Source organism: Marmota monax, unplaced genomic scaffold, assembly GCF_021218885.2.
Source record: "Marmota monax isolate L192 unplaced genomic scaffold, Marmota_monax_Labrador192_F-V1.1 WCK01_AAM20220418_F8-fsc00191, whole genome shotgun sequence".
NCBI lineage: Eukaryota > Metazoa > Chordata > Mammalia > Rodentia > Sciuridae > Marmota > Marmota monax.
This window is the reverse complement of record NW_026693537.1, coordinates 1,698,191-1,714,721: the sequence shown is the minus strand read 5'-3', so window position 1 is coordinate 1,714,721 and position 16,531 is coordinate 1,698,191. Positions and strand designations below refer to the sequence as shown.

At 37.7% G+C, this 16,531-nt stretch overlaps 1 protein-coding gene across 6 annotated transcripts in view; it reads right to left on the bottom strand.

The window, feature by feature from the left end:
- Positions 1–16,531, bottom strand: part of Pkhd1 (PKHD1 ciliary IPT domain containing fibrocystin/polyductin) — a 420,823-nt gene that overhangs the window by 256,894 nt on the left and 147,398 nt on the right. For all 6 annotated transcript variants that reach the window (XM_046458594.2, XM_046458595.2, XM_046458599.2 and 3 more), the window contains 4 exons: positions 7,486–7,696; positions 6,925–7,082; positions 4,515–4,706; positions 879–1,004 (listed from right to left, as the gene is read on the bottom strand). In XM_046458594.2, the coding sequence (XP_046314550.1) occupies positions 879–1,004; positions 4,515–4,706; positions 6,925–7,082; positions 7,486–7,696 (687 nt within the window). The remainder of the gene's footprint in view (positions 1–878; positions 1,005–4,514; positions 4,707–6,924; positions 7,083–7,485; positions 7,697–16,531) is intronic.

Genomic DNA, 16,531 nt, shown 5'->3' with positions numbered 1-16,531 from the left:
GGGGAGGATCTTGTACCAGATAAAAGCGTGGCATGAGCAAAGGGAATAGCTTGTCCAAAGGCCCTGAGGCAGAAGGAAGTGTGATCTTTTGAAAGAATAAAATAAAATAGATCAGCCTCATTAGGGTGCAGAAGGAGAAAAAAATAGCAAGACAAGTTTACAGAGATTATCAGGGCAATGATCACTAAAAAGGCCTTTTAAACCAGATTATAACTTTCCTGTTATATTCTAACAACAATAAGAAACTCTTAAAGGGTTTTAAAAAGAGGGATGATATAATGCAATTTGAGATTTTTAGAGTTGTAGGTACATTATAATTTATATCTAATAGAGGGATTTATTGTTATATATTTGTATATGCACACAATATACCACTATAATTTGGCTAGTTTTGTTCCCCAGTACCTCTCTTTTCCCTACCCTCCTTACTCCAAATTGAGATTTCTAAGGATAATAATTCTAGGTTTTGCAATGAACTTTAGGAGACAATATTGGAAATAGGGTGACTGTGAACTTCTCCAGCAAGTCATAGGAACATTTAAGAAGAGAATTTAAGATTTTTAAATCCTTGTCCAATATCCAAGTTTGACAATCTGTGAAATTGTACATGGATATATTCATCTGACTTAGAATTTTAAAATTTCTGGCAGTAAAATTTTAATACCTCCCATTATATAGTTGATAATTTCATCTGAACCTTTAAAAGATCAGTTTCCCATTGATAAAAATTTAGGAAGCCAATCAATAATAATTAAACTTAATAAGAAAGCTAAATTTTTTTTTATAAATTGGGAATTCAATGTTTTAGGAGAATTCCTGGTGGAAAACTGTGCATCCTACTCAAGAATTCTGAAATTAAACAAGCTTGTTTTACTCACCCACCAGCAGAGCATGACCTGAAATCTTGTAGAACACATTACTGTCCACCTTCAGGCCCAAGGTCCTGTATATGCTGAGGCCTCTGCTAAAGGAGCTCCTTATAGTACAGCCCTGGACATAGGAATCTGAGCAGGAAAAAGTAAGTGTCATTCACAGTGGGATCTCAAAGACTCCTTAGATTCTGTTGGCCATGTTCACAGCAAGCTACACCATGGCTAAAAATATTTTCCCACACAATAAGGGAACTCAGTAGAGGAGACTGAAGCAACAATCAAATCAAGAAAATGGGCAACTCAGGGTAATGGCCCTCAAAGATAGAGGTTGAAATCTAAGGATCAAGTATTAAGAAAGAATCACCCGAGAAAAGAAAGGATCTTCAAACCACAATAGAATACATGATGTTAAGAACTCTATCTGGCCTCCTGATAGGCATAAACTCTTCCCACAGCATGGGAAGATGAGAAGTTAAGGACTGTGGAGAGTACTGCTTATGGATCACCTCTGATCCTTGAAAACTGCATCTTGCCTAAGGAAATGTGGTCATTATTCCTTGAGCTGTAAATTAGTATATACAAATTGCCAAGCAATAGTATTCTTGGCCAAAGAGAGTCCAAGATTCCTATTCCACAATGTTAGCAAGGCCAAACACTGACCCTGAGGATCATGACTCTCACATTTGAATACGGTAGGTTTATGAAGCTAACAGGGAAGTAGCCTCTATTATGCTATAAGGAATTGACATTTTGGAAAATTGTTAGTCTGGCTCTGTATCTGCGTTCTGTATATATGACCCCCCCCCCAAAATCAAATTATATGGCCTGGATCAGTCAATGAATAAATATTTACTGACTATCAGGCACAGTCATGCACCACCTAATAACTAATGACGTTTCTGTCAATGATGGACTGCATATCAGATGGTGATTCCATAAAATTATAATGGAGTGGAAAACTCCTATCTGCCAGTGATGTGATAGCTATCATACTATTGGAGCACAAGACATTATTCACATGCTTGTGGTGATGCTGGTGTGAAGCAACCTTCTGCAGTGCCATGTATATAAAAGCACAGCACAAATAGTTATGTAGAGTATATAATACTTGGTAATGATAATATATGATTTTGTTACTGGTATTTGTATAAAACAAAATTTTTAGTATAATCTTTCTATTTGTAAAATAAAAAAAGTTTGCTGTAAAACAATATATCAGTAGCAACCTCATATATTTCATGTTTAACCTCCTCTCTTGATTGCCTCAAGAAATCACATAGAATGATGTACCTAGACCACCTATGTTGTATAAGTACACTCTGATGTCCATACAAGGAAAATTACCTAACTATGCATTTTTCAAAACATTCCCAAATTATTAGTTGATGCACAATAGTATATATTTAGGAATTGTTAATTATGCTAGAGATGTAAAGATGAAGAAAACTAAGATGAATTTGTGTATCTTCAGTCTGATGAAATAAATTGACATTAAAACACTAAAATAGTTATTATGTAAATAGTTAAATTGTAAATCCTGAAAAAGGAGTTTGGTATTATTACCAGGTACTAAAATACGGAGATGACAAATATTTGGGATACTGGAAAGGTTAGTTTTGTTTATGGAATATTACTTTTAAAATTAAACTACCCAGAAAATTCTCAACTGTGATACCTCATAGATACTACCTCCCCGTGTCTCTCAATCTCAGCTTCCCTTAAACCAGGGAACCTCATATTACTTATCAGGGATGCACTACGTAAATTACCTCACTCATATCTACTTCTTTCAGAAACAATGGCTGTTACAGATTTTTCCAAACTGACTTTCCACCATGTCACCCCAGGAGAACATGCCTGTCCATCTAAATAATCAATAACAACTAATGTATCTGAATAGCTCTTGTGAGTGGAACTTAGGGGACTAGTAAACTGCTGAAAGCACTATGCAAAGATTTCACCATTGTAGTGGCACACACCTGTAATCCAAGGGACATGGGGGTCTGAGACAGGAGGATCACAAGTTCAAGGTCAGCCTTAGCAACTTAGGCTCTGTCTCACAATAAAAATTAGAAAAAGTGGCTGAGATTGTGGCCCAGTGGTAAAGCACCCCTGGGTTAGATCCCCAGTACAAAAAAAAAAAAAAAAAAAAATTCTAACAACTTTTTTTTTTTTAATTTTTTATTGTTGGCTGTTCAAAACATTACATAGTTCTTGATATATCATATTTCACAATTTGATTCAAGTGGGTTATGAGCTCCCATTTTTACCCCATATACAGATTGCAGAATCACATCAGTTACACATCCATTGATTTACATATTGCCATACTAGTGTCTGTTGTATTCTGCTGCCTTTCCTATCCTCTACTATCCCCCCTCCCCTCCCCTCCCCTCCCCTGCCCTCCCCTCCCCTCTTCTCTCTCTGCCCCCTCTACTGACATTCGTTTGTCCCCCTTATATTATTTTTCCCCTTCCCCTCACTTCCTCTTGTATGTACTTTTGTATATCTCTGAGGGTCTCCTTCCATTTCCATGCATTTTCCCTTCTCTCTCCCTTTCCCTCCCACCTCTCATCCCTGTTTAATGTTAATATTCTTCTCATGCTCTTCGACCCTACTCTGTTCTTAGTTACTCTCCTTATATCAAAGAAGACATTTGGCATTTGTTTTTTAGGGATTGGCTAGCTTCACTTACCTCACAGGGCACGAGAGCCTTCATGAAGGCCTAATAAAAGGTTCTTTGGTAAGCATGCCAGACAGAAATATCTAACCTCTGGGCTACTGTGTTACCTGCCCTGTTATGCAAAGAAACATATCTGCATTTTAATAGAAACTAATAAAGGATAATATTTTTTGGTAGGGGGCAGAGGGCTCGGTGTACAGAGGATTGAACTTAGGGGCACCCAACCACTGAGACACATCCTACAACTTTCTGATCCTGGTTTCAGAACTTTTATACTTTAATCTGATTACATTCTTTTTTTCTGATTTTGATCTCATTTTGCATCTGGAGGTTCTCACCTGGATTTTATCCTTCCTGTTTCCTACCTAAGATCTGCACCCCTGCCTATTCCATGTTCCCAAGAAAAGCACCTGGTCTCAGTCATCTTTTCCCATTTTTCCAGATAGAAGATCCTTCTGAGTTAGGACAAATTTTCATAGTAATGCCTTCCACTATTCCTGGACTCCCAGTGTGTTTATTATTTCTACTATTCAATAGTGATCTGCCTATAGTCACAAAGCTAGTGAGTGGCAGAAGCAGGAATCAAAGCACAGGATTCTGTGGTTCACTCCACAAGTACCATACTTTCTTGTGATGTTTCTCAAAGTTTACTCCTTGGATTACTTTTTCCAGAATAATAAGGTTCTATATTTAGAATTTAGATCCATAGGCCCACCTTAGACAAGACTTGTTAGGGAAAGGTCCAGAACTCTGAATTTCAATAAGCTTCACAAGTTGCTTGTTTAGGCACACTAAAGTTTGAAAAACAGTGATCAACAATATAAGCAATTATCTATCTCTGAATCCCTCAATTCCCACATATTACTTATTATGACCCCTGCATGAACATGAGAGAAGAAAGAAAAGTGCCTTCAAACACGAGTGAAGAAGGGAAAAGAGAAGGTGTAGGTCTGGCTTACCTCTCATAGTGCCCACCAGAGTGAGCGATCTCATGTACTTATGGAAGGCTTGTCCCAAGTCTCGGAACTCCACCCCCTCCAACTGGACCTGGCTGGGTTCCTCTGGGGAGGACCAAACGATGACTCTGGCCCCCAGATCCCTGGATCCCAGTATCTTCTCACTCTTGGAATACAAACAGTGCTGCAGGTTGCCTGAAACACAGGATAAGGTCCAGAGGACCTGAAGCAACTAGAACATACCTCCAGACAACTCCCCCCATTGGAAAGGTACTGTTGGCACCAAGGACAAACTATTACTGTTTATTTCATTTAATAGCTTTCATGTTTACTTTGATTCCTTTCTTTGGATTATTCATTAAAAGATTCAATAACTAGGGCATGATGTTGTCTTTACTGCTTCCAGAAACCCCCCAAATATTCAGCTAAATATTGTCACAAAGTAGCAGACTGCAACCCACAACCAACCTAAACAGAAGCTGATTTCAATCCCCAAATTCCACTGAAGGGAATGCACAGTAAGATGACCTTCAAATGGTTCACAATTTTACGGAAGAGATGTGGATACTGAATGTTGTCACAGAACTTTTTACACAGTCCAGTGGGTTTTTCCCCTTTCCTGCACTATTTTACAATTTAGGGACTTAGCAATAAGGCCACCACAGAATGGCAAAGCAAGGGCTGCCTCTGCACATCTCCTCCTTCCCCAGCTGTGCCACTAGTTGAGGACAGCAAACTATCTGAACCCAAAAGACACAACTCCCATGGCTACAGTGTGGGACCTCAGGATCCAGAATGCTTTCTGCTGACACATGATTTATGGGTGTATGAACTAACCACAGGATGGAGAAGACATCATATCCTGAATTGATTCTTTATTATTCATGTTAATAAAACAAGAATTAGCAATGATACAAAACAATGTGTCATTCCATAGTAAATTTCAGAGTCGGCTTATTTGCTAAGGCCCAGAGGATGAGGACATAAGAGGCAGATAATGAGATGTTTTGTATTTGCATGCTTTATCATAACTCTTGGTGCTTCTGATAATGTTTTCAAATGGTCAGGTCTCCTATGATTGGCTTTAGCTACTGGTGCCTAATATTTCAGCCCCACCCAAAGGCTGAGTGACTTATTCTGAGGATATTGTAGTTACATTTAAGATTTATGATGAAATGAGGAATGCTTTCCATTAAGAGTTAATGGATCTATAATGACTCAGACCTGGAAGCAATGTCACATTGGCAGCATGACCGAATACAATATTTTGCAAAATGTAATCTGAAAAAACCTATATGAGAATTATCAAGAGAGTCTGAATAATACACAGATGGCAATTTTGCAGAATACTTAAAGTTGACAATCAACTGATTCTAACCGACTGTTTCCCAAACATTGTTTTAGAGAATGACATATTCATCAGTGGATGACTTGGGTGGAGGGGGATGAGGTCAGTATCCTTCTCCATATACTGACAACATGCTACCCAGTCATATCATATCTACATGCACCCATTCGCAGATACCACTCAGATCTTTGGCTCTCATCTTGGCATTTCTTCCAGCTTCCAGATATTATCAAACATCTCTGCACCATTGCTGGCCAGCCATCTCAATTTTGACATGTACAAAATTAAACTCATGATCATCACCCTCCCACCCCAAAACCTGCTCCTCTTCCCATCTCAGTAAATAGCCTCATCATCCATCCACCGCTTATGCCTGGAAGTCATCCTTGACACCCACACCATCCTGGACCAAAGTTGACAAATGATGTCTTCACAACATGTGAAAGCCTCATAATCTACAGCCTGGGAAACCAAAACATAACCTACTAAACTAACCATCCCTGAAATAGATGTTTAATAGGCACATCAGTGTGATTCAGTGCCTGCTATTCTACTAGAAGATAAATGGACTTTTCCTACCACTTACCTAAAGTATGTGGTAGTTCACTCAGGAAAGAAACCTCAACAGGAGCGGGAGCACAAGCCTAATCAATAGGAATGTGTTGCTTGAGCCTGGGATTCTGGCATTAGGGTTTCCTTGAGAATCTTAGAAGAAGCTTGGAATCAGTGCTAAGACTTTGACATCTAACCCAGAAATGTAATTCAACTCTCAGGTTTTATTCTTCAACAGGATTTTTTTTACACCAGAGAAATAATTAATTTACTATTTCTTTTGTCATTTGTCTCTTTCTTTCTTAAGGTCCTTGGGAAGTATGGGGGTGTGGAATGAGAATTTCTCAAGAGCCTTCTGAAAATTACAGAATTTTATGGACATGCAAAGGTTAAGAGCTTATTCTGTTTTGAAAGTGGTCAATCATAGCACTGACACATATCATTTGATGGTGAAAATTTGTTTTTACTTATTGATCTTTCCATTACTTATTGAACTTTGAAATAATTCTCTACCTTCTGCCATGTTGGCCTCTTGACAGGAAGCCAGGAATGTCTTCCTCTCACTAGTGAGATTTCCTTGTATGGTAATACGCCTGCTGAGCAGAGCCACTGTGACCTTTAAAATGCGGTGTTCTCCAGCCACCCAAATCTCTGTGAAGTTGTGAGAATATCTGAAAAGAGAAAAAGAGGAAGATACATCTGAAGATGTCACCCCTAATCTTATTCAGAATGGTGATAGTAAGCCACCAGATGAGTGAGATTCTTCCTTTGAGGATCTGTTTTACAGAAACTCAAATTTAAAGGAGTGAACTGCTACAGAAATATATAAGAATTAGAAACTGTGCTGATTATGCACTATCCAATTGATATAACACCAAAGTTTGAGAGTCTTAACAAGAGAATCTTATTTAAGAAGTCTTAGTCTTCAAAACATCTCAAGCTTTGTAATGTTCTTGTCAGAATGTTAGCATTATTTAATTTTAAAATACAGCACTGAAAGATCAGTGTCCAGACCCCAACACAGTTAAAACCTCCTCCTCTTCACGTGAACCCAGCCAAGCTGTCACTCAGTACCTCAAGGGCGACCTCAGGTGGAGGTCAGCATGGTGCACGGCCTCCACAATGACAGTCTCTTCCGCTGGTCTGGCACCTTTGACACCTGTCCCACTGACAATGACCACTTCATCCCCAGTATGCCAGTCCACAGCGTCTTCCAGAGACAACACTCTGTCTTGGGCATGGGCAGCTGCTCGAAGATGGGTGACAACAACTTCTGGCAGTGAACCTAAAGCAGCCCAGAGAAACAAAGTTCAGATATTTAATAGAGAATGTGATGTTATTTGGCCAAAGAATTCTGTGAAAAAGAGTCTGGAACAAGCTTCAAAATCAAAAAGCACCAATTTTTGGATACTAGTTTTGGTTTTGGTTTGGAGTAAGCTGGGAGGAAGTATTATTTTCTCATCTCTGAAAGCAATCCAGGATAGAGTAGTAAGGTATGAAGAACACAGCAAACATCATCAGACTGAACCTGGATTGGTGTCACAGTGTTGCCATAACATAACCAGGTTCCTTTCAGTGAACAGGCTTTAGTTAAAACAGGAATAGCATGGTCTTCCATCACGAGGTTTTAGGAGAATAAAATGAGACAATATGTATGAAACATCTAGTTTGGATCTTGCTACATTATAGACTCTCAATAAATGTTATTCTTTTTTCTTTCTTTCCTGCATCACATTAGTGTTTTGAGAATGAGATTTTTTACTACTTCTTTCTTATTCCAAAAAGAAGAAATGATCCTTAGGCTCTGATATAGGAGGCAATAACTAATTTTCCATATGAAGACTTCAACTCATTTTACAAATAAGGTAAGCAGAGTGCAAAATCAAAATTACTTAGGGATGGTTGTCTTGGTGCATTAAATGATCCCTTAAAACACTAAACCTGAGTATATCCAGGACAGGCTTGCTAAGAAAATTTGAAGAAGGGAAACCTCATGAGTCTGGGTTTCTTAGTTTGCACTACACTCTGGCATTTCCATCTGACTCTCCTCATACCAAGCATGTTAGTCCTTAACTAGCAAAGATTTAAGAAGATCATCTATCTCTCAGTTTACTCTGGACTTCCAGCAAAGGTTATGGCAAATTTTTTAAGGCATTATCTAAAGCAATATTTTAAAAAGCACATGGGTTACTCCCAACTCCTTCCTTTTTCCCCAGTACACTTCCTTCCTCCTTTGCAATAGATCATAATTTACCTTTAGCCCACAGCAAGTTACTGTCCTCCCTTGTTGCACTAAAATAAAGTAATAATACTTGAATCTCTAACTACAGAGGTAGCCAACCATAAATCATTTTCAAATTATTTTAAACTTCCCTTTTTTTATTTGTCTGTGTGTGTGCAGACACTTGCACCAATAATTTTGTTCTAGTCTTAGGAAGGTCTCAGGTTAATGATGTAATTTCTAAAGTTTACTCAGGCAATAATTTTATCTTAAAAATATTTACAGAGTTCAAAATTTCTAATTATAGGGCAGGTGAAAATTAAGACATAAATCATCCCCAAAAGAAAATAATTTTAATTTTATTGCTTGTTTGTATATCTTAACCTTTGGGAACAATAAAATGAAATAAAGTTTGTTTTTATGTATATGCATATGTGTGGATTTCTCTGACCTCTTCTTGACTGTCTATGTAGAAAGATTCATGCCAAGCATAGAAAATGTTTATCAAGTACAATGCAAAATGCTCTCAAACTTAATGACACATGTTCACAATGCTCAGTCAATATGCAAGGATCATTGATTATATACATGCAAGTTATGTGTGGCAGAATCGAGAGTAGAGATCACAAAGATACTACTCAACTAATTTTTCTTAACAGTGGTCAAGTCAGAATGAATGGGAAAAGATTATAGAGAATCTTTAAAGGCCATTTTAAACTATTAAAATACACTTATGTCCTTTCAAGTGTCGACAGAATCTTTAGAAAGCAGTAAGACTATCTCATAACTTTTTCATTCGAATTACAGAAATGACATATCTATGTACGATCACATTGAGCCTGAATATTTCAGGAGTACCAGCCTAGAGAGGATGGAACAGTTCTAACCTAGAACCGGTGCCATAGATTTCAATATGCAATAGCTCTGTAATTATCACAGTATGCATGATTCATCTCTCCTCCTGAAGAATGGATCATGAATGCATGACCACTGTTTTGTGTTTCCTTTATTTATGTCACAATTCCCAACAAAGCATTAGATTTGTGGTCAGCATTCAACTCAGGGTGGTTTAAACTAATTATTTAAAATTTTTTTCCTATAGACAATCACTTGTAACCCCCTGTCAGATTATACCTAACTGAGCATACAATATCCAATACATAAAACAGAAAAAAGTTACTGGAATTTTTGAATAAACACAACCTAGTTTTTCTCTGATGTAAGAACTCCTTGGGTTTCATTTTTCTTTTTTAATTTTACAAATTGCACAAATGAGAAACTAAAATTCTTCAAAAACAAGGTTGTGTAATAATGAAGCCTCAGTACCTAGTTCTGAAAGCAGGACTTCTGAATCCAGGATTAGAAAACTAGATAAGTAATTAAATTCCTAGCCTCTATAAATTAACTATACCCAATTAGCTTTGATTCTCAAAAATCACATTCATTACTTTATAAAGGTTATTTAAGCACCACACAAGGCGGACTGGCGGACCCTCTGCTGAAGAGAACATGGCACACGTGTGAGTCATTCTCTTTGTCAAACTCCTGAAACCCAGCTTGGGCAGCTCCCTTCCTTTCTGTACCATAAATCAAAAAGCATATAAAAGCAGTTTTAAAAGCTCAGTAATTTATAAATATACTTAAATGACAAAAGGAGTATGGTCTTGTAATTTAATCCAGTGTTTAACCACATTTGGCTTTCAACATTGACCTGCTAACCAACAAACTATTCATTTACTCCCACTAATGACTTCTGCTCATAATTATATTTTCTACAAATTATTGTTCAAGCATTTCAGTGTCATTCATCTATAATTAGTCAGTCCCAGAGAACCATTCTTACCAAATGGGCATGGAGAGAAAGAAAATAAACTTTAAGGGTTGACACACTTTAAAATCTCTAATTGTCTTCTGTTTATATTGTAGGAATTAAATCTTTATTTCAAGTGAATAACTGCCAAGATTTTTCCAAACCATTTAGAAGGAATAAAGGGAAGGAAGGAGAGAAAGGAGGAAGGGAGGGAGAGAGAAAGGAACTATTTGATTAAAATAATATTGACATCAGAATAGAAATATAAAGGAACTCACAAAAGAAGCCAAAAATTTTATTCTCAAGTATACACACTGTATTTCACCCTTATCTCTGGACACAGCTTCCCCATTATTATGGCAAAACAAGAAATGCTGTATTTTCCTACATATACAGGTAAACACTTCTCAAGCACCTGGAAGACAAAACAAAGTGAACAGAATCCCCTATATCCAATACTCACTACTAGTACAAGAACTACACAGACTAAAATCACAAATGATCCGTGCTAAGAGACGAGATTGGGGGAGACCCAGGGTCTAGTGGTGCACAGACAGGGAACACTTCACTCACAGCAAGGGAGTGGTTGTTTCTGGAATGCCTCCCAGAAGAGTAATAGCTGAGCTGGATTTTGAAGGATAAGCCTTTTGCCCAGGTGACAAAATGAGAAGAGACATTGTTCATGTGCCATTTCCCTCTGCCCTTGAGAACTACTTGCTGTGATATCTCCCTTGGATAAAGACAAAATCTGGAAGGGTACCCTGCATGAGCTCGGCTGTGTGTGTGCACCGTGAGCCTTCTGCATCATTACAGGTTCATCTCAGTGGTCCTGAGCAAGCAGGGAACTCCCTCCCTGAAGGAGGATGAATCACCAGCAATCCTCTGAAAAAGGGCAGATCAAGCCAGCTACATCCTCAGCTGAAGTGAGCATTTCTGCATTGTGATGAAAGGGAATTGGGACAAGGTCTGTTCTAAGACTAAGGACTCCACTGTTCTTTTGGCACAAGGGTTTAGACTAAAGCTAACCATTGTTATTTAAAATGGCACAATGAGCAATATTTTCCTAAAGGTATCAGAGAAAAATCTAGCTTTCATTTCTATGCAATTAGAGCTTTATATTTTTGTGGCTTTGACTTGAAACAAGTCTGAGAAGAAGCAGGACATTGTAAGATAAGTGGAAACATCTGGATCCTTGTTTCTAGCTCCTGTGAGGATTTCAGGTCTTCAATAAACACCATGCTTAGGCCATACAGAACTAAGTGAATGTCCTTCAGTTAGTGATGTAAAACCCACTTGGTCATAGAAGAGCTAAAGTCTTCTATGAAATATCTTTAACATCTACTTATGATTACCCAAAAAATATATTTAAAAATCAGCTATGCTTTTTTAAAAATTTTATTTTATTTTATTTTTTGCCTCTTAAAATTTTTTCATCTCTCAATATTGCCACACTGGGGACCAAGCTTTTATCACATGAACTTTGGGGGAAAAACTTGAACCATTTCTAAACCACAGCAGAGACCTTCCATCTCTTTTCAAAGACTGTCATAAAAGCAATTGTATTAGACAGGAGGAATAAGTTCTAGCATTCCACAGCACAATAGGGTAACTATATTTTACAACAACCTATTATATATTTATGAGAAACTAGAAGAGAGGAGCTAGAAGGCTCTAAATATAAAGAAATGATAAGGAAATGGAAATGCTAATTACACTGATTTAATAAGTACAAACTGTATGCACATATTAAAACATTACACAGCACCCTGTAAGTATGTAATATTATTGTGTTAATTAAAAAATAAAATTAAAAGAGTTAAAGCAATTTTGGCTTTTAAATAAGCTATGTAAGCCTCACAAATGCAACCATAAAACACAATTTTCAGAGAGTTGAGGGGATACCATAATATAAATCAGCTATACTTTTGATCAGATAGATAATCATTTTGATTATCATTACTAGGTTTTATGTCTTCCAGGAGAGGTGATGGTGACAAGAAAAAAAGGTTAATTTTTAATAACTACTTTTAGAAAAATTATGAATGTATTATACTTAAAGTACAAATTTAGAGAAGGAAAAAACAGAAAAGCACTTGCAATCTTAACTCATTAATATAGGTCTTTCCTATTATTCCTTTCCTATGTGTATATACTGAAAAACTTTAATATTTGTAAAAGAAAATGCTATAATTCTATGCATACCTTCTCTTTTCTTTCTTTACTCTTATTAGAAAATAATTTATTACAACACAGCATCAGTGCTAAGACTCCTGTGTGCAGGACTCTTCTATTATCCTACTAGGGGACTCTTCCCCCACTTGCTTTGGATACCTCTTCTATCAAGAGGTCAATATTGGATCTCCTAGGCCAGGGAATCTACCCTCTCTTTCAGAGCCTCCTTTATCCTTTTTAACTCTTTACATTCCCCAGTGAGGGCCTCCTGCTCCACCTCTTCCTCTCCTGCGGTCTGACGTATATTATCTTGTTTTGCTTTGTAGTTTTTAGCTTCTAATCCAGTTCCTCACCCTTCACTTTCACTGTCACCATCTTCTCTTTAGGAGGGTCATAAGGTTTGGGATGCAGAGCCACAGCAGACACCTAGGGATGGAAGATGGAGGACTCCTATTTGGAGAATTCCCAAAAGTAGAGGAGTGGTAGTAGGTAGAGCCCAGGTAGAACTCAGAGCTTCTACAGATGCCACCATTGTTATTTGAGGGGATGTCTTTTTCTCCTTTACCCACTATGCTATGTTTATACATGATCACAAGCAGTAGTCAGGCCTCCTATCTCTAAGAGATACCCACTTCACTGCCCAGCTCTAAATTAAAGGAGCGGAATGGAGGATGATGGGGAAAGGTGAAGAAGCTGCAAGAAGGTGAAAGGGGAAAACTAGTGGGTTTTCTGGGAGATGTTCAATGGGTCATTGCCTGGTGGGGGCTCATTACTAGTCTCCTGGATTAAGGGGACACAAGATCATACATATCATTCAACATAGCTAAAAGCTCATCTGGCATGGTCTCCAGGTTATTTACATCCATCAGGACATCAAAGTCAAACCCCTTCCAGCTCATTTTCTCCAATATACAATACATCCCAGGGAAGAAAGCCATGTAGAGTTGTCTAAGCCACTGACCAACTCATTCAGACAGCCACTCAGATGTGAAGCCCACCTTCACCTTATCAATTGAGAACCCATGAGGTCTACAGTGCTTGGATACCTCCAGGTAGTTGTCTAAAGACCAAGGCTCCCTGCAGACCCCCATATCTGATTGGTTGATGAGAGGCATCAAGTTCTCCACTAGTGATTCATTATTTAGGAAGCTGATCTTGGTTATGTTATGGGGCTTTGATAAGTAAGTAATGTGCTTACTTCAAGGTATCTTTGTGGGTCATGGCAATACTGCTGCTGGATGCTGTGAAAAGGGCCGTGGCTTAAGTTCCTGAGGGTGGCTTCTGCAGAGCCTGGCACTGATGCCACTGCTACAAAGGCCAACAATGACAGGCACTGCTGCCTCTACTATGCCATAGTGACCAAGGACCCTGCAGGAAAGGAGGCGGGAAAGCACACACATGCTGACAGCTCTCCGTCTAGGACAGGTGGAGCAGAATACACATACCATTTTTTTTCTGTAAATTCCTTTACTGAATACAGTGGGAACACAAATTTCTTCTCTTGCAGTTCTGGAGATCAGAATTCTAAAATTATTTGCATTCAGATAAAGTCAAGGTGTTGTCAGTTCTGCCTCCTTCCAGAGGCATGGGGAGGATAATTCATCCCCTTGCCTTTTCCCCTTTTCAGCATCATGCATAGTTTTGGGCTTATAGCTCCTTCCTTTTCCTTTAAAGGACATCTCTCCTATCTCTGTTCCCAGCATCATATTCCCTCCTCAGACTGACACCTTCTGCATTATTTTTATAAGGACCAACGTGATTACACGGGACCCACTGGTATTCAGGATACTCTCTTCATTTCAAGATCTAAAATTTAATTACATCTGCAAAGTTCCTTTTACCAAATATGGTAATATTTGTGGGTCTCCTGGATCAGGACTGGAAACATGTTTCAGGGTCATTTTTCAGCCTCCTATAATTGCAAAAATATGGAGTAAATAGTGTTGAGAACATTAACTAGCCACTCAGGGGAAAATTGGATAGATGACTTACAAGGAATATTAGAATAAATTCTAGATTGATTAAAGTCGAGGTCAGCAAACTTTTTTCTCAAGGAGCCAATCTCTATCCTAAATACTCAATTTTGCTACTGAAAGGCAAAGCAGCTATTGCTGTGCTTCGATAAAATATTTTTGTTCTCAGAAACAAGTAGGTAAATATTTAATCTTTTGCATAGGAAAGAGTTTCTTGACACAGAATTAAAGGGAAAAATCATAAAGGCAAATTTTTGTATATTTGCAATTACAGAGATCATAAAATTGCATAAAAACAGTGAAAGAAAATTTAAAAAAAATAGGAAATAAGGAGGCTTTTTGTGCCTCTATGAAGAATATCACAAAAGAAACCATAAGGAATAAAGCCTCACTTGCAATACCAAAATAACCCCCAAAAAAATAAAATTGAGAAGACTTTAAGACACTCAGAAGGAATATTTTCTATGTTTGCCACAGAGAAATATCAGTGATATGTACACAAAACAGAAGCATCCCATGTGCATCTGAGCCATAAAGAGGATGACACAAACTTTAGTTATATCCACATCCAAGCCATAGTTTCATCATCTCTCAAAATAATTCCAATCTTTGCCTCTTCACAGAGGTGTTGTGAGAGTTAGGTGAGAGGAAAGAATGGAAATAGCTTTGAAAATTATAAAGTGCCAGAGTCTAGGTGAAATCCAATTTTAACAAGTACTGAATATAATACCTAATTCAATGGTACCCTTTCTCCATGACCAGGCTATTAATAGTTTTGCTTTGATGACACACGTGAAAGAATGCTCTTTGAAGGGAAAATCACAAGATTGTGCATATATAGCTTTCCATTTACTTAACGGAGATGAGTTTCTTTTGATACTTGAAATGTAAAAAGTGTAAAAGCTGGACTATATTAACCAGTTAATAAACTAAAAGAAGTTTACTACTGGAGAATAGAAATGAGGAGGAAGGAAAACAAGATAGAAGGTCTAGGCAGGATCCAAGTTAGCTAGTACATTAGAGTCATGGCAGAAATTTTGAAGTTTATCTTAGAAACAATGGGAAGCCACTGAAGAATTTTGAGCATCAGAATGCTATAAACAGAATTGTGTTTTAAAAATATCACCTTGATTCCAGGACAAATGTGAATTGGAGAGGGAAAAGAACAGCAACAAAAAGATGAATTAGAATGTTAATCCAATACTCCAGGAACAAGTCAAAGGTATCATAAATTAAGGTGACAATAAGGGAGATAGAGAGAAACATGTGGGTTCATGAGTAAACACAAAATTAAACAGAATTTGGTGATAGACAAAATATGAGAAATTAGAGAAAAAGAGGTATGAAGAATGACAGCCGGATTTCTGGCTGAGAGATTACTAGAAAACAAACAAACAAAAAATATGCCATCCTTCTTAGAATAGTAATGAGGCAAGCTCACCAAATCAAAACTGGAAGCACACAAGAACAAGAACATTGTCAATAATAAGCTTTTATTGAGTACTTGCATAATGCCTGTCTCTGTGCTTAGTACTTTATATATTTTACTTGGCTTAACTGTAACACCACCATTAGAAATGTTTTAGCATCATCTCAAGATGTGACAGATTAAACACTGAGAAGCTTTTCAAAGACTCCTAGCTGGTTCCTGCTAGAGATGGAATTTGGACCCAGATCTTAACACTTAATCCATAGGAAAATGGGTTAGTGACTACTCCATGACTGAGTAAACTCAAGCTCACCTAGAGAAGATGCCTTCAACCATACTGTAGAGAGAAAAGGAAGCTAGAAATCCTGAGCAGAAGAGAAAGATTGTAGACCTAGTTATTTTCCCTTGAAAAACTTTGTGTCAAGACAAGAGGCTTGATCTCTGTCTGAATTATGTGTCCAAGATATATCTAGAAATTGGGGTCCACTTTGGTGACTGCAATGGTTGATTTTATA